The 26174-nt window shown below is 43.6% G+C and overlaps 1 protein-coding gene across 2 annotated transcripts in view; it reads left to right on the top strand.

Annotated features, from left to right (window-relative positions):
- LOC310688438 (cytochrome P450 1A1-like) overlaps positions 1 to 25447 on the top strand; it is a 29086-nt gene extending 3639 nt beyond the window's left edge. The window contains exons 1-7 of one of the 2 annotated variants that reach the window (XM_083464932.1): positions 11837 to 11922; positions 14922 to 15758; positions 17884 to 18007; positions 19128 to 19217; positions 19309 to 19429; positions 21012 to 21098; positions 23029 to 25447. In XM_083464932.1, coding sequence (XP_083321058.1) covers positions 14940 to 15758; positions 17884 to 18007; positions 19128 to 19217; positions 19309 to 19429; positions 21012 to 21098; positions 23029 to 23311 — 1524 coding nt within the window. In that variant the 5' untranslated portion in view covers positions 11837 to 11922; positions 14922 to 14939 and the 3' untranslated portion in view covers positions 23312 to 25447. Of the gene's footprint in view, positions 1 to 11836; positions 11923 to 14921; positions 15759 to 17883; positions 18008 to 19127; positions 19218 to 19308; positions 19430 to 21011; positions 21099 to 23028 lie in introns of those variants that run through there. The other variant, XM_083464931.1, reaches the window with a different exon arrangement.
- The last annotated feature ends 727 nt before the right edge of the window (positions 25448 to 26174 follow it).

Below are 26174 nucleotides of genomic sequence, written 5' to 3' on the forward strand. Positions count from 1 at the left end.
CCAATATTTTATATTTACAAGGGAATGATTTGTTAACTACGAAAAATGGCTGCTAGGTTCATGTGCGGGAGATTTCCATGGGAAGCCGGAACCTTCCCTTGACACAATAGCTCACAACACCCAAGAAACAAGGTGCTACTTAAATGCAAGACCAGCCTGTTTTTTCTGCAGTGGAAACAGGTGTGACAGAAATAGCAGACGTAGGGTTGCCATATGTCTGGGAAATCCCAGACATATCCTCTTTTGAGGGGCCTACATGCCATTCCAGGGGAATTTTACAATTGTAAGCAAATGTCCAGGTTTTTTTGGGGGGGGGGTTAAGAAGTGTGTGTACGTGGGCAGCTCAGGCTCTGGTGTGGATGGATCTTGGTGGCAGTAGCAGCCAGTCGGGGGGGCAAGTGGGTGATCACTGAAAAAAGCTCAACAACTTTGTTTGTCCAGATCCCCCCCCCAAAAAAAATAGGTAAAAAGGGTAAAGGACCCTGGACAGTTAAGTCCAGTCAAAGGTGACTCTGGGGTTGCGGTGCTCATCTCTGCTTTCAGGCCGAGGGAGCCGGGGTTTGTCCACAGCCAGCTTTTGGAGTCATGTGGCCAGCGTCTAGATATGGAGCCCTAAGCAAACACCTATCACTTTTTTGGCTGTGGTCTAAATTTACCAGGTCCTAAATTTGATTCATTACCTGTTATACATTGATGATAAAATGCTTTTATAGACCTTGGTTCATCCAAATAAGAGCTACATTTTGTGGATGCGGGTGGTGCTGTGGTCCAAACCACTGAGCCTCTTGGGCTTGCTGAACAGTAGGTCGGCGGTTTGAATCCGCACGCCAGGGTGAGTTCCCGTTGCTCAGTCCCTGCTCCTGCCAACCTAGCAGTTTAAAAGCACGCCAGTGCAAGGAGATAAACAGGTACCGCTGTGACAGGAAGGTAAACGGTGTTTCCGTGCATTCTCGCTTCCGTCATCATGTTCAGTTGCACCAGAAGCAGTGTAGTCCTGCTGGTCACATGACCCGGAAGGCTGTCTGTGGACAAGTGCTGCTCCCTCGGCCTGAAAGTGAGATGAGCGCTGCAACCCCATAGTTGCCTTTGACTGGACTTTACTGTCCAGGGGTCTTTTACCTTTTACCTTTACCAAACATTTATATTAACAGTGAGAATATGATTACATGCATTTTTAAAAAATTAAAACGGAGTCCCGGTCTAGCGATATACAACTGTTCCATTGCACATGTGAAGAGCTTCATCCATTCCAATATACCATGGGTGTCCATAAATGGGGAAGCTCTTTTTGGTGAACATGCTTAAAAAAATTACTGGACCACACTCTAGATTTTAATGATCTTGTTATTTGGGTCTGGATAATCAGTAAAATATATTTAAGTGACTATGTACTGCATTCCCCCCGTTATCTTTGGTACAAGCACAATATCTGCAGTTTATTTAACTTTTTAGAGATCATTCACTGCAGCAATTTATTGAAGGAAACCTCATTGTATTTTGTAAATAATGAAAATCTATGTCTGAAACTCCTGAGAATTTTATTCCATTTCTTCTGAGTAAACCAAATTATGTTTTTCAAATTAATCTCACTCCTCTGTGTTTTGACTCCCTTGCATTTTCCCTTCTACCATAGATGCCGAAGTTACTTAAACTGATAAATCTCCTAAATTTTTCTCACTTTTGTTACAAATCGGGGGTCTTCCTTCCTTCTTGTTGACCATTGGATGGTATGTCTTTGACACTGCGCACCAGAAGCGGATTGTGGGGTGAAACTGGTATGCTTGCTTTCTGGCCAGCGCGTTGCTGTTGCTTAGAAGGAGGTCAGCATGGCTTAAACTGGCTCTACTAGTGACTTTTCACCATCCTGACCTCCTCACCACCTTTCCCTTTCTGTCTCACAGTAAACAATAGCCATCCACTTGCTGGGAAGGCAGCTGAGAAGCTCTGACCCACCTTCAGCACTGCTTCTGCCGAACACAATTTATCAATCACCTTTATTGGCATACAGAAGATACAAAAGTATATAAATCAAAACATAAAATTGGCATCTGGTCCTAAAAGGAGTTACTTTAAGATAAAGCTAATACAGACATAATAAGGTTAAAAAATGCCTCTCAAGTCTTATGGTGACATAGTTTCATGGCATCTCTCATAAATTTTGCTTCATTCTCCAACTGTTGAGTAGAAAGGAAACCCTGCAGAGGTCAGGACAATTTAACCTTTTTTCAGCATGGAGTTTAAATGTTTATCATGGATTTTTGTGTAAAATGGGCAGCTAAATAGAACATGTGCAATAGTTTTGACCTGTTTTATGCATTTCTAAGTATGATTTTTTTTTTTGAGAATCTTCCTTGCAGAATTGCTGATGGCAAGATGTTAGGATTTATCTAGATGGCAGGACTTTACAAGCAGTTCTGCAAGGTAAAATATAATTTACTGAGTTCAATGATGTGCCAAAGAGAGTGATCTGCTTTGCATGCAGAGAATCCCAGCTTCAACCCACAATATCTCCAGGTAGAGCTGGGAATGTTCATCAGAAACCCTGGAGAGGGGTTGTCAGCCTGTGTGGGTAATAGTGACCTGAATGGGCTGTTCTTGATTCAGTATAAGGCTGTCCTCAACTATTTACTCATTCAATTTTCTTTTTCAGAAATTTGATCTGATTTGTGTGTGTGTGTTTCAGAGATTATGAGGAGTGGTAGATGGGGCTGAGTGCATCCTTTTAAAAAATGTGCTTACTTTACTTTTGAGGTGCAAGAGGGGGTTTTGTGAATATCCATTATTTTATACTACAAACCATCTCAGTGGCCTGCAATTTTCAGCCTCCCTAGCTCCAACCAAAACTCATGACGCATTTCCAGATCAGTAAGTGTGGGCAACCAGGGAGGCTGCAGAGTGCTGGACAAATGCTAACTGGAAAGAAAAACACCTTTTGCCCTTGACAACTTTGCAATGACAGGCAAGACAGACAGGTGGAAGGTATCAAGGAATGCACTGTGCAGTTCCTTCTCTTGGATAACCAAGGTAATGTGTGCAGGTAGCACATATTAGCAATATTGGTCAAATGTGATATATCACCTTAACTTGGAACAAATATATAATGCCGGTGCCTTTTTTGGGGGGGTACAGAAGTACGCATACCCCTAAACATTTTGTGAATCTAAGTTTGGCCTCATTGAGGGGCAGTATTTCAATATGAGTAGGAAAATGTGAGTACCTCTAAACATTTTTTTTTAGAAAAAAGCACTGTATAATGTCATATTACATTGGACATTGGTGTGTGTGTTTGTGTGATTGATGAACGCTTAACTGGAATATGTTTTTCTATAATGGCTACAGATTGTCCAGCTGAAGCTTCAAATGCAGGGCCATCTTTACCTGGGGGTGCAAGGGGTGCAGGGCATCTGGTCGCCGAGTTCAGGGGGGCGCCAAATGCATACCTACTGCATACTGTTCCCTCTCGATTGGCAGCAGTGAAAAGCAATGGAGCGAAAGTCCCCCCCCCCCCGCCGTCGTTCTGTTACTCCGTCGCGTCAAATATTCCCGACGAGTCAGGAAACAAAAGCAGGGTTTTTTCCACTGCGTCGTTGTTACAGGTTTTAAACCTTGCATTTTTCCCTTTCCTCATTGCTAATCTGACCGTAGTTTAATCTCATTTCCTCTGAAGTGTCATGACCGACACCATTTATTTGCAGGGGGCCTTGTGTTGTGCGATTTGTATACTGTATTAAAAAGTGGGGGGGTTGAAGTGCTGAGAAACCCGAGGGAAAGAGCTGCCGAAAGGAGGACCACTCGCCCCGGGCAACGAGGCCACCAAGGCCGCTTTGACCCCTGGGCCTGGGTGAGCGCGTGGCGGGTCCCCCAAAGGGGCCGCAGGGCAGGTGACTTAACAACTGCCAGGACCCGGCGGTGCTTGGGCACAGGAGAAGGGCCAGCCCAGCCCTTTCTGTGAGGCGATGCTGAGGCAAAAGCGGGCGCTGGGGCTGCCTCCTCCCTGGCCTCTTCCTGCCACGGGAGGATGGAGGTGGCGAGGCCGCCATGGCTGCGCCTGCCAAGCCCAACTATGGGATGGGGCTTCAGCACCCAGCAGGTACCTCGCCCTCCGCCCTCCCTTGCTTCGCGTCTCTGCCGCGGCTTCCCCCCTCCCCAAAAAAGCTCAATAAAAGTTAATTTGGGGGCAGCTCAACTAAATTTGGGGGCAGCTGGGTGAATCTTTGCACCCCGGTGCCACATATGCTAAAGACAGCCCTGTTCAAATGCATCTCTTTTTAGAATATATGTAATTCCCATTCTTTGGACTTAGGAGTCAGAGCTTTCCTCTCATCTTCCCTCTCCTCTCTGCCTGCTTCCTATCAGAATGCTGAAAGAATATGATGAGAAAGTTATTTAACTGTTGCGTCCAAATTCTACCCCTGATTTCAAAATAACATATTTCCTGATATGATTTTTGGAACACAGCTATAATTGCCCTAAATCCAAAGGAATTATATTTTTCTATACTTTCTAGAATATAAATCACATTTCTATATTTTTGCAGGGAAGTATTTATAGAAAGGAAACAAGCTAAATGCTTTAAAATATTTCAATTGCACAGTTTGACACTTTTATATTTTACTTCATGGAATTACAAATATACAATTCTAATAATAATAATAATAATAATAATAATAATAATTTTAAAACCATGGCTTGAATCCAAAGATGTATTCTAAGTGTAGAGGGATACCTTTGGATCCAAACCTACATATTTCTATAAGTTTTAAAAAGTAGGAATATTTATTGTTTTCTTCCCACTGTTAAACATATACTTAAAATTAAAAAAAATTAAACAAATGTCATGACTAACAATCCAAAATGAAGATTTCTTACTAGAATTCATCTCAGGCTGTTTAAAGCTGTCACTCAATCTTTAAATAAAATAAAAAATCTGGATTGGCAAATGAGATGAGCAGACTTGTGTGTCTGCTGTGCCCCTGCTCTAGTGGTACGGGGTCTGCGATTTCCAAACCATCCCAGACTTGGGAGGGAGAAACGCCAGGAAAATGTGGCAGGATGGGTAAGTAATAATAATCACCATAATTTTATTATTTGTACTCCGCCCATGTGCTAGGTTGCCCCAGCCACTCTGGGTGACTTCCAACATATGTAAAAACATAATAAAACATTGAACATTAAAAAGTTCCCTATACAAAGCTGCCTTCAGATGCCTTCTCAAAGCTGTATAGTTCTTTATCTCCTTGTCATCTGATGGGAGGGAGCCATCACTGAGAAGGCCCTCTGCCAGGTTCCCTGGTTCACTTCTCACAGTGAGAGAAGCTCCAGAAGGTCCTTCGAGCTGGACCAGAATGATGGGGGTGGAGATGCTATTTCAGGTAGAAGTCCCACTAGAGTCAATGGTGGTGGTGCAGCTCCTGTCTTGGTGTATATTTCTGTTGTTTGCAGGCTTGTTTGCACAACAAGAGGGGGTTAGGAACCAGCATAGGTGTGTTTCTCCCCTGTGCACCGCGCTAGACTCTGCCTACGAATCCAACCCATTTTTAGGTGGAGCATGACCAGCAGAGAGGCTTAGCTGGTTGAGCCATCCTGCAGTGCTCACAGACAATGTCTTGGGTATGTTGCTGGTGGCTCTTCGCTTCTGCTGATGCCAGGAGCCTCCCGCCTCATTCTGATGCCCCTCAGCTGATGACCTGGTGTAATACAGGACTGCACCTATACTCCAGGAAAATAGCTCTAAGGGGGTTGGGACCATATGTTGCTTTTTCATTATCAGGCATATAATGGAGAAGGTACTGTATATGCCTCCCTTGTATACCACATTGATTCCTGTGCTGTGCAGTAGAGGACTTCCCATAGACAACCATCCTTTCAGGAGGTTTGTTCTGTATAATATAGGAACTGGGCCTTTAGCATTATGGCAGCAACCTTTTGATATACTCTCTCATGACATATCAGGTACCGTTTTTGTTGTCTTTTTGACAAATACAGAAGATCATCCTCCTTCAACAAGCCTCTTAAAGGAAGATCTTTATCCCATTTTGATTCTGTAGTGGAACTATTTTGAACTGTTTTTATATACTGAATTGTTTTTAATTTTTGTATTATTTTATATATGGAACTGTTTTTAATTTGTCTTGTTTTATGGTGGCAACTGCTTCATTTGTTTTATAATCTCTCTCTCTCTCTCTCTCTCTCTCTCTCTATATATATATATATATTTGGTGTACCCTACCCTGGTAAAGGGCAGAAATCTCATAAATAAAAGACACCCCCTTATTTATTTATTTCATAAACTTTATACACCGCTTGACTGTAAAAAACTACAAAAAGATAAAACAAGAAAATCTAGAAAAAAAATCCCAAACATACCTTGAGGATATAGAAGTTAAAATACTAAAGCATATTAAAATTACCTCAACTTTCTAAGCATCTGGGTAGACATTCTTCAGTCTGAGAAATACCTTGGAAATACCCTGTCTTGCAAATTTAGAAACAAACACTTGCATTTTTTGTTTTTGAAAAATCATTAACTCCTAAGTACTACTGCATTACTCAAGTCTTTTGACAGATTAGTCTTTGAAAGGAGAAAATAAATAAGAAACTTCAGATACAGCAGCACACTTGGAAGACAACAGAAACTGAGGTCCCTGAAACAGAAACCTTTTAATAAGGAGTGGTGTAGAGTTCAGAGTTATCCATTTAAAAAAAAATATTTGAGCATCCACTCTGTTTAAACTTCTGTTGTACAAACTTGGGCTTTTTTTTCTGAATTATTCGAAGAAGTTATTTGGGGGAAGTAGAGATTGTGCCTTAAGTGCCTTTAACAAACAATCTACCATCCCAATGTGAATGCAATACTGCTCCCCACAATGCAAAACTTTTGTCTGATCTTCTAGAATTACAGTGACTATTTCTTTGATTTCTTCATTGAATTTCTACCAGCTAATTTTTTTTAAGAAAATAGGCTCACTCAGTCTTTCCCAACCTGGTAGCCTGTAGTTGTTGTTAGACTGGAACTCCCCTTAGCCCCCGCTAGCATGGCTGGTCATCAAGGATGCTGGAGCTCCCAGTATTGCTGTTGTACTTCTACTTCTCTTAGGCCTCCTTTCTGCACTGGCAGGAGATGCTTGCTCTGTTCTGCAGTCCCTCCTCATCTTGGTTTTGCTTTTCATGTTCACAAAAGAGAGAAACATTGAATGCTTCATTATGGCACATTCCTTAGTGGGTGGTGCTGGCCTTTGGTGCATAGTGGTGTGTAATGGTGCTCTTCTGATGGTGGTACCTCTGTCTCCTCAGTGGGGCTGCTGGCTAGCTTGGTACCCACACACAGTCACTCCAAGTCACTTATGTCTAGTAAAGGTAAAGGTACCCCTGCCCGTACGGGCCAGTCGTGTCCGACTCTAGGGTTGCGCGCCCATCTCGCTTAAGAGGCCGGGGGCCAGCGCTGTCCGAAGACACTTCCGGGTCACGTGGCCAGCGTGACGAAGCTGCACTGGTGAGCCAGCACCAGTGCCGCACACGGAAACGCCGTTTACCTTCCCGCTATAAAGCGGTCCCTATTTATCTACTTGCACTTAGGAGTGCTTTCAAACTGCTAGGTGGGCAGAAGCTGGGACCGAATGACGGGAGCTCACCCCGCCGCGGGGATTCGAACCACCGACCATGCGATCGGCAAGTCCTAGGCACTGAGGTTTTACCCACAGCGCCACCCTTTACCTTTACCTTCAAGTTGTTCTAATGAGTTACATCATAGTAATTTTGAGAATCACTGTCTCCTGATCATTTTACATTGCTGCGGTAACATTCATCCTTTTATATATGTTAGCTGCATGGACTGGTCTGCGATCCCTTGACATTTTCTTCTACTCACAGTGCAGCAGCTGCAGAGCGAGACTGACTGTCTTGCAGTTGGATGTAAAATGATCAGGAGACAGTGATTCTCAAATGGTAAAGGTAAAGGAACCCCTCCTATGGACATTCCCCCCCAAACAATATGCATAACTAAATTACATGTCTGAGAAGGCTTGTTGAAATAAAGGTGTTTTCAGCAGGCACCTAAAACAGGAGGGAAATGTCTGCCTAACAGGCAGGGAGTTGCCAAGTGCAGGGACTGCATAAGATGGCTCTGTGAACAAGGAATGCTCCCTTCCCCAGGCACAAAGTGATAAAGTTTCCCTGGCTTTACTCTCATTATATCAGATCACAGTCACTGCTGAGACACAAGCTTTTCTTTATGTAGTGCAATGACTACAGGAGGGAAGACTGGTTTGAGACGGGGGTATTCGGGCCTCCCCACTGCGGCAGAGGCCCCTCTGGTCCTATCCATGGTGGAAGAGGGCCTTGTCAGGCCTCACAGCCTCCTTCCAACACACATGACATCACACGTGTGTGTCACACGTGTGACATCATGCACATTTGACGAGCCCTCCTAATTCTGTGTGCCTCTGCTCAGCACCAATCAGTTGGCCCCCAAGGAGTGGGAGAGGTAAGGATCAGTCTCACCAGCTCCCGTTTCCCAGCCCTGCTCCATAAATGGTTTGCACATTTAGCCCCTGGATATGGATACAGATTGTGAGGCAGGAAAGGGAGTTTGGCAAAATTAGAGACTGGAAAGAGAAAAATGAGGTAAATGAGGAAAAACTGTGTCTCCCTCAAAACAAGCAATACTGTTAACTTTCTTTTTTTTATATAAAATATTTATTAAAGGTTTTAAACAATACATCACCCAACACATAAAACACCATCACCAACATGGAAAAAGAAAGAAAGAAAAAACAGAAAAATAAACACAAAACAAATAACGTACATTGTAATTAATTTTCACTAAACCAAACTTCCATAAACCTTCCTTACGGACTTCCTCACATCTCCCTTTCCTGCGTTCCCATTTATAAAATTATATTCAGCAGTACTTCACCTTCTTTCAAATCTTAATATATAATTTTCAAAAGTTATATCTCCAATTTTGAACTTTATTTTCAAATGTTTGAATATTTAAATTTGACCTGCTATTTATCAAAATTTCAACCTTGTTCTTATAGTTAATTTATTTTCGTGCATCTTTCCACTAGTTTACTATTGCCAGATTATTTTCTATCCTGCATCATCTTAACATTCATACAATTTACAATACTTTTGCAAGTAGTCCTTGAACTTTTTCCAATCCTCTTCCACTGTCTCTTCTCCCAGGTCCCGGATTCTGCCAGTCATTTCTGCCAGTTCCATATAGTCTATCAGTTGCATCTGCCATTCTTCCAGCGTGGGCAAATCTTGAGTCTTCCAGTGCTTTGTGATGAGTATTCTTGCTGCTGTTGTCGCATACATAAAAAAGGTCCGGTGTCCTTCTTAGGCACCGTTTGGCCGACAATGTCCAAAAGGAAGGCTGTTAACTTTCAGAAGATGCAAAGAAGGACTTTTTTTTTTTAAAAAAAGAAAACACGTGGAGCAAGTGCATCTGAGCAAATGAGGTAAAATGGCTATTCTAAGCAAGGATGTGTTGCAGGAAAAACGTATCAATTGCACCTCCTGGTGGCAACCCAAAAAGTTTTCTTTAAGAGAAGCCAGGATCTTTTCTGCACGGGGGGGGGGGGGGGGTTTGTGCATATATATGTTGAAAATAAGCTTTCAAAAACACTATTGAAATCTCAAACTTGGCAAGGTGTATTTTCTTTTAAAATATTTTATTTAAAGAAGAACATACGCTTCAATAACACACAAGAACAAAAAGAAAAAGCAGAGAGTTCAAGTAGGGAAGGGTAGGCGCAGGCAGAGGGGTGCCCTCTGTTGCAGTTGGATTTCTCTTCCACAGGCCGTCCTGGGCCCAGGGGGCTGAGAGGGGAGGGCCAGAATTGCACAGGGTTCCCGATCATGTGGACATGGAGCGCATGAAGGTTAAGAGCAGAGGGCTCGGGGAAGGCACATGCACACCCACAACCTCTACTCACATTATTTCAGTGTCCTAAGAGGGATATTTTAACACTATGTTGACACCCTGTAGAGTGTCCATAGGAGGGCTACCTAGAAAAGGAGTCCTTTGAGGAATGGCTGAAAGAGTTGGGAATGTTGCCTCACAGGGAGGCCTAGAAGCAGTGGGTAGAAATGCCTCCTGCACAGAGCAGGGGTGGGACGTGGTGGCCTTCAAGATGCCCCTCTGTGAATGAATACAATGATTTCCCCACTTTCAGCTGTCTTCAGCTCCTGCTCTTTCTTATTGTTCCAAACCACGTAAAGCAACTGGTAAAGCACATTGTGCCCAGGTCACATCAGTCAAGAAATTAAGATGCATACGAGAGCTATAAAATAATAATAGAAGATTAATGTTCAACTACTGTCTCTGCCTACTGCACCTGGGATATTGCCATTCGATATTTTAAAATGCTAAATATGCGTTACTATCATACCAGCTCTAACCTGCATAATTAGGAGATAAGAGTCCTTATCTGATCTCTCTGGGTAAAGTTCTTTTCCAAGTTCTCCAGCTCCCATGCTGTGGCATGTTTGCTGGATATGTGCCAAGGCAAATCTCTTTCCTGAAAAGTATTTGGTGGGTTATATAACCTGCGGAGAGAAGAATACGCAGAATCAAGACAGTATACCGGTGGTGACTGTGGCAACCTTTGTAACTCAGGCAATGTGTTATGTAATTGCCAGTCCCTTACTATTTGAAGAGCAAATATCAGGAGCCACCATGGATGTTCCAAGCAGACGTTGGTGCAGTCATAGGAATGAAAAACACAGTCATAGAACCAAAGTTGATAGGCAAAGTCTCACCTGCAAAGGAAAAAGAGGCAGCAGGAGAAGGGGCATTTTTCAAAAAGCCAAAAAAGTGGAGCCTGGCTGAAATCAGTGGGCCTGTACCATGCGGAGGCAAACTAAGGCCCAGTCGCCTTCTCAATCTGGCCTGCACACGGTCCGGGAATCAGCGTGTTTTTCCATGAGTAGAATGTGTCCTTTTATTTAAAATGCATTTCTGGGTTATTTGTGGGGCATAGGAATTTGTTCACCCCCCCTAAATATAGTCCGGCCCCCGCACAAGGTCTGAGGGACAGTGGACCGGCCCCCTGCTGAAAAACTTTGCTGACCTTTGGCCTGGACATACAGCACAATAAGAAGTCCTACTGAATTGAGTGGGTCTTACTCCCAGGTACGTTGAGTACTGCAATGTACTGCAGCCTAAATCTAGATCTAACCCAACATGTTCAAAACTACATAAAGACTACCATAAGGTTACCAGATGTCCCTGTTTCCCGGGGACAGTCCCCGGATTTACAGCTTTCTCAGCATTCACATGTATGTAGCGAACAATAAGTGTCCCCAGGTTCCAGGTTCACTGAAATGTTTTTGGTAACCTTAGACTACCAGCAGCCTGGTAAATATTTCTTGTAGGTAAAGGATGGAGAACTTCTGGCTCTCCCATTTTTCTGGACTCCAGGTCCCATCAGCCGCAGCCAGTGGGGCCAATGGGGGGAGTTGCAGCCCAGCTCTGTCTGGAGGGGAAGGTGAACACTCACTTTCTGCACCAGTTAGATTTAGAAACTTGGATTGCAGGACTTTGAGGCACTGTGCTTTCTTTTTTCTTTTTTAAAAAACAGATTTAATTCTGTCCACCTCGAATGGGTCTTTCTATGTTTTCAGCAGCTCTTCTTTTGATATGGAAGTCGCCTTGAGCCCCATCAGAGGGAAAGGCGGGGGATAAATATATGATACGGACGAGGCTGGGAAGGCTGTGCACACAGCGCCCTCTAGTGGCCCGCGGGCAGGAGCCGCACGCCGCAGCGCCCCCCGTTTCCAAGGCCGCGGGGCCCTAGGCTGGCGGGCTGCGCTGGCGCCCTCTGCTGGAAGCAGCTGGAAGCGCCGCCGCTGGCCTTGCTGGGCGCGCGCGGAGGCGGCTCTGCCGAGCGGGAGAAAAGGAGGCGCGCGAAGCAGGTGAGCCGCGGCGAGGGGGCTCTGGCTTGGCAATCCACGGCTGTCCTGGGCAGATGGGGGGGGGGCAGAGCTAAAGGGAAAGGAAGAAGAAAACCCTCGAGTTGCTTTTGAGAAATACAAAGGCGAAGAGACGTGCCTCTGAGCATGTGCAGAGTGCCCTTTGAGCCGCGTTTTGCAGGGGGCCGAGGGAGTCGAGGCGGGACTAGCCGGGCTCCTTCCCCAAGAGACCACGCGAGCCGGGCGCGGCTTCTCGTCCCTCGGGCTCCCTGCTGGTCCCTTGCGGGGTTGCGAAGGCGGCCTCGAGGGAGCGGGGCGTGCTCGGCGGGGGGGGGGGGGGCTGTCCTGGCTATAGATGCCAAATGCCTTTTCCTCACCACGGAGCGGCCACGACGAGTCTTTGTAGCCTCCCTGGGTTTTGACTCCAGCCCGCATCAGCCTGGTTGGGAGCTGCTTGATTATAGAGTGTCAGATAAAGCCAAAAGAGAGAGCTCAGGAAAAGGAGAAGGGTCCTCGCACCCTTTGCAATAGACAAATGTCTTCACAAGTCATCTCCAGAAAAGATACCTTTGACACGATCTCCCGTTTTCTCCTTTATTGAAGAACAGGATGTTTTAATGCCACCATCATCACAGAGGTGTCTGTGGAGGGGATATATTGAATGAGAATGCATTGTATTGTAACTTTTGAATAAATGGGGGGGGGGATGGGAAAATGGTTAAATACATTTCTGTTTCTTTCAACCCTGATATGTCTCTATTGGAAAACGCTGTGATAGATGTAAAACCCAAACATTTCTTGCTTTAGCTCTTTGGAGGAAAGCTCATGTGTAGCTAGGAAAGGGGAGATTTAAACTGCTTGTTTATATTTTGAAAAGCAATGAGTTATCCAGAAATCCTGTCCTTAAATTAACTTTAGTTTCTTCACACGCCTCTTCATGATTCAGTTTATGGGAGAGAAGCTGAGACTGATTCCAGGAATTCTACACGGGAGAAGGGACAGTTTGCAGTAAACAATTCTTGCTTTAGAGGCACAAGTGGGGGAGCCAGAACTTGGTTCAAAGTGCAACACTGCCATGAATATTCATAGAGGTGGAATTCAGCTCAATCATTGCCAAAGTGCAGACTTCTCCATCCATAAATTAAATAATGACATGTTCTGGTTTTTGGATTTTTTAAAAAGAAAATAGTTTGGGATGAATTTGCCACTTACTATGTTTTCCCCAAAACAGTTACATCTCATTCCATTTCTTAAATAGCCAGCCTTCTGTTTTGCCTGCACACATCCTCAAAGGAATCATAATAATAATAATAATAATAATAATAATAATAATAATAATAATATCTTTATTGTCATTGCCCCCTCTCGGGGACAACGAAATTACTTGGCTGCTCCATCCACCCAGGTAGGGCACTCCACACAAAATCAAAACAACTATAAAAACACTAATTAAAGCAATACAGTATAAAACAGCAAGGAAGATTAGATGACTTTCAAAGTCCAGGCTTCCCATTCAGGGCCGAGATCGCTCTGGGGAAGAAGCTGTTCTTAAGACGGCTTGTTCTTGTCTTCATCGTCCTGTATCTCCGTCCCGACGGCAAGAGCTCGAAGAGACAGTGACCAGGATGCGATGGATCTTTTACTATGTCCAGTGCCTTCCTATGGCACCTTGTGGCATAAATCTGCTCTAAGGTGGAGAGTGGGCAGCCAACAATGCTCTCTGCTGCCTTAACAACTCTGCACAACCCCATCCTGTCCTGGGTAGTACAGCTTCCGTACCACACACATAAGCCATAAGTGAGCACGCTCTCAATGGCACTGTGATAGAAGGCAAGCAGCAGTTTCTGCGGAAGATGGTTTTTCCTTAGAATTCTCAAAAAGTACAGTCTCTGCTGCGCCTTCTTCACAAGCCCCCTTGTGTTGACACTCCAGGACAGATCCTCTTGTAATTCAATGCCCAAAAATCTGAACGTTGTTACCCTCTCCACACAGACCCCATCAAGCAAAAGTGGCTGGACATTGCTCTTCTGTCTCCTGAAGTCCACCACAAGCTCCTTTGTCTTCCTTGTATTTCATCCCATGTTGCTTGTTCTGATCATCTCATTTACAAGATAGCCGCTTTCAGGAGGCGATGGATGGTCCTCATCTCCCCCGCTGGAATCCAAGCAAGTCTTATTCCACAACCATTGCGTCTCCTAATATCCCCATTGCTTCTAAGTTGGCACAGAAAGGCCAACTTACATCCTTTAGAGCCAGGGCTAAATCCAGCCTACTGCTTGCAGATCCCTAGTCATGGTTTGTTTTCATGGAACAAGGAGGAGGCCACCTTTAGATGACCAAATCCTGTCTAACCAGGATGTGCACACACTTCAGGCAGATTAATAGTGCAAAAATATGGGTTGGTATTTTGATGCTGACAACATCGTATGGATGCTGTGAAAAGCTTGTTTGCTTGAGCAAGACTGATCCCACAATAAGCAGCCATCCGGAGGTACCGCAGGGTTGCTGCCTATATATTATGAACAACTTGACTTTGGTGAAACATTGCTGTGTTCCCCAAGAGATATCTAGACACATTTAATTATTTGGCTCTTCTGTAAGTATTAGGGTGCTCTACCCAATAAAAGGTGCTTTTGGTTGTAATTTAAGAGTCAGAGTTGTATACGGATTCTTACCTAAAATGTAATGAGTTGGGAGTGTGCTTTGCCACTAGATAGATAGATAGATAGTGGTTTTACCATATGATATCACTAGATACAAAAGTGTGGGGAAAAGATCCTAGAATCACTTGTAGATGGAGAGATTGTGGCAACCAGAGAGAACCTCTGAATTGCATTGGGAAGGGGGGGGGCATGGAGATAATGTGCCATGAAGCAAATGGGTTCTACTGTGTAGAAGGGGATGGAGCTGCAAAATGTCTTGCCGGAAATCTATGTATCTACACATGTCTGTAAGTTTTATTTTATTTTAAAGGAGTTTCAGTCTGCCATTTTTCTTCTCAGGTATTTTCTTATTTGAAAATGAATTTTACAGCTGAAGAAGTTTCCTTTCCAATGGTGACCATTGCCTTCTTTACGGTGGCTTCCATTTTAATTTCTATACGAATTTTTATGAAGAGCAGGCAACCTCGGCCACCAGGACCTTGGTCTCTGCCAATTGTGGGGAATCTTCTCCAGCTGGGAGAGTATCCCTACATTTCATTTGAGCGCATGCGGAAGAAATACGGAGATGTGTTTCAGATAAAGCTGGGAATGGTACCAGTCGTGGTAGTTAATGGACTGGATGCAGTGAAACAGGTGCTGCTTAGAGATGGGGAGAGTTTTGCTGCCCGACCTGACATGCACACCTTTTCTTTTTTTGCTGATGGAGAGAGCCTGTCATTTTCTGTGAAGTACGGAGAAAGCTGGAAGCTTCAGAAGCAAATTGCCAGCAAAGCTTTAAGGTCGCTCACCAAATCAGAAGCCACGTCTTCCACTTGCTCTTGTCTGCTCGAAGAGCATGTTTGTGCTGAAGCTTTGGAACTGGTGAAAACCTTTGTGGAGCTCTCCAAACAGGCTGGCAGCTTTGACCCTGCTGCCTCCACTACCTGTGCAATTGCGAATGTTGTCTGTGCCCTCTGCTTCAACAAAAGGTATGACCACGATGACGAGGAGTTTCAAGGCATGCTTAAGGTAAACGATGATTTCATAAAAGCATCAGGTGTCTTCAATCCAGCTGATTTTATACCATCCCTTCGTTACCTCCCGCTTCCTGCTGCAAAGGCTGCTCGAGAGTTTTATAGGAAGTTCAACAACTTTGTTGCAAAACGTGTAGAAGACCACTACACCACATATGATAAGGTAAGCTTTCGGCCGTGGAGGCGGAAAACGCCGGGGGTGGGGGTGGTTCTTCAGGTAGCATGACACTTATCAAACCAAAGCATGGCAGGAGATCACGCCTGCCAAAAACATTAAAAGGGTGAATACAGGAATGCAGAGTCTTTCTGTTCAAACACTGCATTTCTACAGTTTGTGGCAGAGTAGAATGGCAACTTAGATCACATTTCTCATATTAACATTCCTAACATTCCAGACATGTGGAAGGTTGACATGTGTTTTAATCTAGTTTTCTGATTATCATTGATTTTAATCACTTTTGAATGTTGTAAATAGCTGTTTTAAAAATAATTACATTTTTTTTTGTAAACCACTTTGAGGATTTATTACAGTCAAGTGGTATATAAATCTTTTATTTCCTGGACATGCAAATATTCTATCTAGTTTCTCTCTACTAGTTTTCAACGAAATATTTTTAAAATTATTTTTAAAATTCTGATCTTAAAAAAATGAAATGCATTGTAATGTAATGAAGCGGCTCACTCTCCCCAAATGAAAACAACTTAGTTAAAGAAAACTCAAATTAAAATTAAAAACGCACTACAAATGGAGCAGTAGCAACTAAAAGAAAAAATAGAAGCAACGGGGCAGAGAAAAACAAGAGGCAGCAAATCAGTTGGGCTTAAAAACCTCAAAGAGCCAGGTGTTAACTAGACACTCAAAGAGCAAAACACTGGAGCCCCACAACCAAAATGGTTGCACTCCATATGGGGAAGGATTCCCTGCCCCACCACTTGAGTTCCTAAACCATGTAGGGCTGTAAAAGTAAGAATCAGCATCTTGATTTGAGCCTAGAAAGTAATAGACTGTGCAGATGATGGGAAGTTGGAGCAGGATGCTGTGTTTGACTGTTGGTAGATGCTAATTGGGCAACAGCATTTTGCAGCAGTTGATGCAAAATTGTACCTCCAAAAACTGCTATTAGCTCTGGAGGGGAGACTGCACAGGCACAATGCTGGTGTCTGTATCCCTGGCCACCCCCACCCCCCATCTCCACCCCCTGGAGTTCTGGGATACTGATTTTGTATCAGGAAATCTGAGGAGGGGGAATGTTGCATATCAGTTCTTGGCTCGAAAAACATACCAAAGTACTGTGTCCAGTTCTGGGCAACACAATTTAAGGAGGGTATTGACAAGCTGGAATGTGTTCAGAGGAGGGCAAGCAAGATGATCAAGGGTCTGGAAACGCTACAATTCTATGATACATGCTCCAGAGACTAGGACCTGAACCCATGGCTTCAAGTTACAAGAAAGGAGATTCCTACGAAACATCAGGAAGAAATATCTGATGGTAAGAGGTTGTCAAGCAGAGGTTGGGTGTCCATCTGTCATGGATGAATTAATGGAGATCCCTGTGTTGCAGGGGGCTGGACTAGATGACCTTCCAACTCTACCATTCTGTTTCTGTGTGCATTGTAAGGGGAAACATTTTGAAATGCACATTTTTGTGTACGGTGGTACCTCTGGATATGTACACCTCCGGTTGCGTATCCTTCAGGATGCAAATGCAGCAAACCCGGAAGTATTTTTCCAGGTTTCACTGCACGTGCATGCGCAGAAGCACTCTACCATGCTGCGCACATGCACAGAAGTGGCACCTCCGGTTGCGAATTCCTCGGGATCCGACCAGAGCTCCGGAATGGATCCCATGCACAACTGGAGGTACCACTGTAGTTTAAAACAGAAGTCACAGATTAATGTGACTTCTGTCCAGCCTTATGTGAGATTGGGAGAAGATAACACTCTTGTACTGTCAAGAGAAATACCATTAGCAGCATTCTTTTGTGTGTATTGACTTGGCAGTAAATTCCTGTGACTTTAATGTTACTTAGGCCAATAGCTTGCTATGAAGTCAGGCTGGGATTGTTGCCTAAGGAATTTATCACTATGCTTGACATTTTTAACAGCTGATACTTGCTGCTTTCTTTTCCAAAATAAATTTTGTCCTAAGAGTCTGAAGCCCTTGATTTGGCTGGGAGGGGGGAAAACAAGATAGACTCGTTATATGTAGGATTAAACAAATTGTAGGTTGCCAAGTAAAAAGTGATTGGTTGAAAATAGCATCAAGGGTTTTGTTTGTTTCCTTTAGAACCATCTCAGAGACATCACAGATGCCCTCATTAGTGTTAGCGATGAAAAAAGAGAGGATGGGAAAGCTGCAGCTTTATCTCATCAGAAAATAATAGTTACAGTCAATGACATTTTTGGGGCTGGTAAGTATGGAACATTTTTGCCACTCTGAGTTTTTAAACATGACCCTTAAAACACAGCTGCCTGCTGTTGACTGACAGCTGATCTTTTAGGTGAAGAGCAGGTGAAATTTTTGTGGGGCCCATATAAAGGCTCCTATCTTTGTTGGTGGATAGACTTAGTGTGACTTAAAATTCATGAGATTTTTAAAAAGTATACATTAATTAATTGTAGACCTCTTGCCCAGTGTCTTCTGTGTAGATGGATTTTGTGTCATTGTCAACATGGACAAACTTCAGCAAAGTGTGTTAATTTTTTCCAACACCTAAAATATGGAATTGGTTTCACCCCCTAAAATGGAACTCAACATAATCCATTTTAACGTTTGATAGGAAAGTACTGTTTGAGTGAACATTTTCTTGGGGTAGAATTGCAAGGGGTAGAATTGCAAAATTGACTGTCAAACTGGGACTGGTTGTAAATTTCAGCAAAAATTGATCTGTGACCTGAATTAGGCATTTGGCTAAATAAAATTATGGCCAGAAATTGAGGACCTGATGACAAAAACTCCATCCTACAAAGCGTTGCAACTGTGGGGAACAGAAGCGTTGAGTTGTGCCCAACATTAGGGGAGTCCGTCACGCATGCGTGATGTCACATGCACGCCATCTCTCCCACCCGACCAGGGTGGCTCAGCTGCTGTCCCCCACCGCCCACCCTGGCCATTGTGAAAGGGACGCACAGGGCAAAGACACCTTACCCTGTCACAGCCCTGACAGAAGATGCGTGTGGTTGTGGGATTTTGAGGGTGCCCAGCCCCCTCCTTCAAAATTTTGCTCGGCCCCCGTTACAGGGCACACCTGGTGGGGAAAATGCTCGTGCAGACATGGAAATATCCAGGACCTGGATTTAAGTGAACCATTAGCAATTACCAGTAGTACCAAAACATGTCAAATCATAACTATCTAGTCAATTTTATATGGAAATGTATGGATGTATGTATTCCATACATTCGTGATGGAATATCTCTTGGGATTTGTGCATTATGCCTACAACGGATTTCAGCATATAGAAATACCAAAGTGTTGTTTGCAGAATAATAATTTAACCACAACATATCCTGACACTTCTTTTATTTTGTAGGCTTTGCTACACTGTCAGTATGTTTGCAATGGATATTTCTGTACCTGATAAGCAATCCGGAAATTCAAACAAAAATTCAAGAAGAAATTGGTAATGTTCTTGATTAAATTGATTAAATGGAAAATTGAAGCAATCCTGTGAAGCACATTGCTTGAAACATGTTCCATTTTGTTCTGTGCAGATGCAAAGATTGGAGAAAGACCATCAAGGTTTAAAGATCGAAAAGTTCTGCATTACACAGAAGCTTTCCTTCATGAAATATTTAGGCACGCCTCCTTCCTGCCCTTCACTATTCCTCACTGGTAAGAAGCAGAGTTGGAGAGTGGTTTTGTTTCAGAGTTCTGCTCATATGACTACTTCATGTTTTGCATGGTGCTGCCAACACAGACAGAACTGCCAAGTTACCTTAACTGACCGCATGGAATAGTTAGCACTCTGCCCCACCCCTCCCTAACTTCCCATCACTGGATTCTGCCTTAACACTGGGGCTTGACCACAGAAGTAATATTCCAGATAATTTTTGCCGTCATCGATTGAATTCTGTGTCCAGTAGAGTACTGAAGAAAGAAGTGTCTTATTTTATGAGGAGTTTCCCTAGCTTATAGGTAAAAGATGTGGCTTAGGATATTTGTCCACCCTGTTACAGTTCCCTTAGATCCCCTGGTCATTCCCCAATACTATAATGTTCTTAGCCCTAAAGTGACCAATTGCAAGAAAGCCACTCAGGCAGAACTGTTTAAAATTCACCAGCAGCACCACCAAAAAAGATTTATTTGTTTAAATGGCCTATATTTATTTGTAAATAAAACACATCAATTAACAAATAATAATTCAGGGGCTGGACATCTTTAATCAAACAATTTGAAGAAAAAATGAGTGCCACCCAAATTCAAAATCCACCAGGATGAGAGTGGATCTTGTGCTTTCCCAGCTGAGCTGGGACTCTGCCAGATATATGCTAGCAAAGTCCATTACCTCAACTCAGCTGACAGTATTTAAGCCACCCAAAATGGGGTGGGAGAGGGAAGAGAAACTTGCACCAATTCAAAATCAATTTTGTCATGTGACTTAGCAACCTTTAGGAACTTAGCAAATTTATAAACAAGATTAAGTGGGAGAGTGAAAGTGAAATTTGAGGATGAAAGCAAGAACGTGGGAGAATCAGCCAGTCTTGTAAGCTGCCTTATAAACTTCTTTTCTGCGAGCCTCACCAAGAACCAAGCTACATTCTGGATCTCCTGATGTTTCCAACTTTTTACTTTAAAGTAGAGTTCAGGAGGAGGCAGCGCTGAATCACCCTCCCCACCCAGATCTCTGCTGTTAGCCCTCTCAGGAAAAAACTCCACAGGTGCCTGACAGAAGCTTTGAGGGCAGTTTAGATGGAGAAAATGTTCATGTTCAGAATTCAGAAAAGCTGTGTTAAGGTGAAACCCAAAATGCTTCAGGAGATGTAAGCATGGAATGCCTGTACTACAAACAGGGCAAAATAAGAAACCATTGCTCAGCTCAAATGAAACACGGGTTGTGGGGTTTATTTCTTCTTTCGTTCATCTTGTTTCATTTATTTTAACAATGAATAAGGAAAACAGTATTTCATTCACATGAAACGTTCCATGACATTTGGAAAGCTCTTAAATCCCCAACTGGAGAAGCCAAGATCTGTAATGCTGGTACATAACATCTAAGTGACCCTTTATGTCATCAGTGATGGACCCAGGAAGTGTAGATCAGTGTGGGGCAATCCTAAAATATATTTCTGATAGGTGGGGGCCACGGGTTGATCTCTCACCACTATCTGCAGATTGCTGTGAAGCTGTTGTGCAGCTCCACATATCACAGTGTTGAACAAAAGTGATGTGTATGCACTTGTGTTTTTGTTTCCAGTACCACCAAAGATGCCACTCTGAATGGGTACCATATTCCCGCAAAGACTTGTGTCTTCGTTAATATGTATCAAGTGAATCATGATGAGTAAGTAACAATACTATTTTTAAGAAAAGGCATTATAGTCAAGGCTTGTTTTTTTCTTGTGTCTGCTGTGCATAAGCTTAGAACGTAGGGTGGACAGGGCGTGACGGAGAGGGACTTGTCTTGGGGGGCATGATGCATTTCTGAGCATGGCAGTTAGAAGCTCCTATTGGACCATTGGGCAGTAACACACACCTGGTCTCCGAGCAGAGACCTCCCTGCTGCTTTCCAGGCAGAGAGTGGAAGAGGAGAGGTGGCAGGGAAGTCAGTGCTGTGTGGTCAGACTGGCAGGAGTGCCACGTTGGCTGTGGTAGTGCACTGGCAACCCCATCCCACCATCTTAGCAGCTGGCAACTGTGCCACTACCAGGAGGCAAGGTGCACAGTGACGTCCCTCCATGCGGGCTGCTCTTGACTCCCACCTTGGGGCCTCTTGTCAGTGGAAGCCATGCATCTTCCCTGTTTGGTTGCTATCAGGTGTAGGAATGAAAAATCACGGGAGACGAGAGAGGCAGGTGTAACATGAGGCGTCTGTCTGGGCGGACCCTGAGATCCTCTTTTATTGAATATTACAAGCATTGCCACAGGTGGGCCTGTGGCTGATTGGTTGATACATACACAAAGAAACTTGTGATTGGTTAACATAAGTACTAAGGCGGGAATTACATGTGAGAGGTGGGGATTACATGTGATCATTTATCATCGATGGAGTAAAGGCTGGGAATCGAAGCTGGAACTAGACAGGCATGAAGCCTCCTAATTAAATTGTAACTAGAGATTAATATGGCACGAAACAATATAACAATCAAGTTCTGTAGATGTGGTCAGCTAGGCATGGAGAGCAGGTCATGTTGTTTTCCATGCGCTTAGGATGACTGAACAAGGAAAAGAATGTCCTGGTGTTTGGAACAGTTTTGTACAGTTTGTGCAGAAGCAGATTGTAAGCAAGACTTTCCCAGAATGCAAGAGAAAAGAGGAGCAAGGCTTCCCCATAATGGAGCAGTTTGTGCAGAAGGAGAACTAACAGTTATATGCAGAAAGAGGACTTCCCTTTAATCAGGGATTACCTTTGCTTGTTAGGGATATTGCCTGTGTCCTCTCTGGTTGCAGCACTGCAAGACCTCCTCTCCCAGCAACACAAGGGGCATTTCAAGCATCTCCCAATACAGGGGAGGGCAACCATTTTTCTCTTGGGGGCAATCTGTTAGAGGACATCAGTGGGTCAAAGGCAGTGGTGAGCAGGACTAAAACCGAATGCTTTCTCTCTTTCTGAGCCCATCTCTCTGTGCCCCACTGATAGGAACATTGCAAGGTGCTTTATACCCAACTGCTCCATCGACTTCAGTATTGTCTACAGAAGGGCATCCATTGGTTGTCCAGATGTTGTTGAACTACAACTCCTGCGAGCCTAAACAAGCAGTGGCCTCAGATGACGGAAGTTGTAGTTCACCAACATCTGGAGGGCCAGAGTTTCCCAACACCTGCTCTTCACTGACTGGGAGCAGCTCTCCAAGCACATTCCCAGCACTACCTGTTGGGGATTGAATTTGGGACCATCTGCATGCAAGAGGCGCTCTGCACTCTCCTATGACACCTGCCTTTATGTGTATATCCCATGGATGGGTGACCTACTCTCTACTTCCTGTTTGCTTTTGAGTCTTTTCAGCAAATAAAGCTTAGGACTTTTATCAATCCATTTCAAACTCATCTCTGCCTCCACAAGGGACATTGTTTTTTCCACTGTAAAAGTGGGCTTCCAAAAATTTGAATTAAAAATCTCAGTGGAATGTTGCTTTCTTCATTGCTTAGGTGTGGCTAAATTATGTGAAGCATAACTTAAATAAAGTGTCCTACATTGACTATAGCAGCCAACTTTGCTTCTTGTAAGAGTTGGGACCTCTGAAATATGGTGTGTTCCCCCCTTTTCACAACAGATCTTTATGGGAAGACCCTTACTTGTTTAAACCAGAAAGATTTCTGAATGAAAATGGAGAGCTCAACAAGAGCTTGGCTGAGAAGGTATTGATCTTTGGAATGGGAATACGAAAATGTTTGGGAGAAGAAGTCGCCCGCAATGAAGTCTTTGTCATCCTCACCACCATCTTGCAGCAGCTCAAGCTGGAGAAACCTCCTGAAGATCATCTAGATCTGAATCCAATTTACGGGCTGTCCATGTCACCTAAACCATACCGAATTAAAGTATTATTACGCACTTGATTGTGATGAGGGCAGCAGCTTTGCTTTCAAAACTCAATGATAATGCAGTTGATGCAGTGAGAACTAATCCATGAACCTTCTGCATATTGCATCTGTCAGGAGAACCATGCTGGGTTTTTTGCTTATTATGATTTTTTAAAATCACTCTGATGACAGGTATGAGGTTAGCTAGAGAGCGAATTTAATCCAGGCTCTTCATGAGCAAGTTGCCCATATATCTTTCATGTTTTGTCTTGCAGGGCATAGAACTATGGGAGGAGGGGACATGCAGATGAGTGAAAGGGTGAAAAGCTCTTCTGCAGTGCCAAGACCCTGAGCTGCTGGAGGGAATTGCTGCTCTTAACTGGGTCTCCCAACAGGGGTGCCAACTTGAATAAAATACTGTGGGGGCCCAGGTAAGCCCCACACCGCATAATTGATCACACGATGCAGTGCACACACACCATTTGAATGGGAAGGCCCATCAACTTTGTGGAGGCCCCCTCAAATATTTTATTGTGGGGGCCGAAGCCACCACAGCCCCTGGGCGTTGGCTCCTATGTCTCCTGATGTTACATCTAATGGCTTCTGTAAGAAGGTGACCCAGAGGTTTTTGAGCCCACAGCTTGATGAACCACATTCTTTCTGTGGCTCCCCTGATGAAGCCACTTACAGTGGGATTCCATTACAGGAAGTGGGGATTTCCCCATGAGAGAGAGAACGAAGCTAAGAAATAAGCAAAGGGGAATGTGTATCTAAGCAAAGAGTGGAAAGCAAGAGACTGTTCCCTAGCATGTGACAGAGGGCAGAGAAAGAGACTGAGAGATCTTACTCTGGAAGGTATTGGCACCATTCCAAAACCTGGTGCCTGTGCTGAGCTGATGTCAGCTGCAGTTGAAACCATCCGGGCAGCACCAGCTTGGGGAAGAGGGTGCAAGGTGTTTGGCCTCAGGACTCTTCTCCCCCCATGCCTTCTTCCTACCTTGCAGTTTTTCTCTGGTGAAATAGCATTAGCAAATGGATATACTTCCCCACATAAAAAATTCATTGCTCTTGTAACGGAACAAGGTAGCTGTAAACTGTTACCTAAACAACTTTCCATGGTTTCGTTATTGTTGCCAGAACCGGTTATGGCTGATGCAAGTCTGTTGCTTCTTGCATGCATCTGACAACGTGCGCTTGGGTCCTCTAAAGGCTAGGCCCAGAGCTTTCCCCCCCAGGGGGTACTCAAAGATACCCAGGACTAGCACCTCTTTTGTTGTTGGTGTTAAGAAGTGTGACACTTAGTGTTAACAACTTCATGGTGACTACCGGCACCTATTTTTCTAGGGAAAAAAGCACTGGTTGGGCCAAATAATTTTTTTTTATTTTAAAGATCCCACCAGTCTTGTCATTATTTTAAGCTATGTTTGCCTTCTTGTTTTACATTAGTTCATTGAACAATTGATAGACACCAGGGCCAGCTATATCTATAATGTAAGCCTAGGGTATTCCACTATTCTTATGCGGTTATTCTTATGAGGCAAAAGCCATTCACCTGGCTTGAACTAAAAGTTCATTTAAAAAGCAAGCAGGTGGCAGAGGCAGTCACAAAACACAATCTTTGGCTTTAACCAGAATGAATGAGGAAAGAATTTTCAAGATTGCTTCTAAAATAAAATGTGTTGGCAGTTCTTTATCCCCCTGAGGCTTGTTGAATGCTTGAACCAGCCTTCCTCAACCTGCAGATGTTTTGGACAACAGTTCTAATCATTCTTAAATCATCTCTAACAAGCACTGTCTGTTTCCTTATGCTCTGGTTTGGGTCACTGAGATCGTCTGATGGGGCACTTCTGATGGTTCCCGATGGCCACGGAGTTTGATTGGCCTTTACTAGGGACTGAGACTTTAGTGTGTCAGCCCTGCTCTGTGGAACTCCTTGCTAGTAGAGACTTGGCAATTTTCATTCCTGCTGCCTTTTGGATATCTTCTAAAAATGATTTTAGTCAGACCTTTTTCATGGGAATTTCTTTTCACTAACCAGTATTGATGTTTTACCTGATGTTTTTATTGACATTTTTATTCTTCTTATTGTAATTCTGTATGCTGTATTCCACCTTCTGTCCTGCTATGGAAGTGTAGTCTATAAATATTTTAATAAATACACAATTGACAATGCTGGCTGTGGCTGATGCAAATTCTAATTCAAAACACCTGCAAGGCACCAGATTGGGGGAAACTTGCCTTAAGTTTAGGAAGGGGGTAGCAATTTGGGTTGGGGAGGAAAGTCTGAGAATAGCTTGTTCTCCAACTCCAAGGACAATCCTTTTCAGAGCAGAGATTTATATTCATTCTCAGCAGACAGTGACTAATATCAAGAACTACTTCACATTAATTTTGAAAGGAATGAGCTGAGAGCTTCAAAGTTCAAACTCATGTTCCATTTGTGTGAGCCTAGTTGGTGGGCAGGCTTCTTTCAGTCCACACTTGAAGCAGTAATGCAGAAAAAGGAAAAATATGTAGCGATTTTCTTGAAACAACATATTGAAACAACTTGAACATCTCTTACACCAAGTTCTTTTCTCCAAGTCAGCTGAACTCTTCTGCTTTTAAATGCTTTTCTATACATTTTTAGCTGAATCTCCACTCCTGAGTTTCCTGCTTTGTTGAACTCCTGGCACTTATCTTAACTGTCCCTGGAACTGTTGCATTCGCTGTTTTGAAAAATGTGGGGGAAATAATGTTTATTACTTTGTACATTAGAAACAGGCATATTTCAGTGGATTTCTTTCTCTTTTTTTGGTGTTGCGTGGTTTGCAATTTCACATAAAGGTTCTCATCTCTGCTATACTTTCTGTGCTTAGAACAATTTCTGTCCTTTTCACAAAATGGGTACAGTGCATAT

This window comes from Podarcis liolepis (assembly GCF_965112155.1).
Source record: "Podarcis liolepis genome assembly, chromosome: 11".
In the NCBI taxonomy this organism is placed as follows: domain Eukaryota; kingdom Metazoa; phylum Chordata; class Lepidosauria; order Squamata; family Lacertidae; genus Podarcis; species Podarcis liolepis.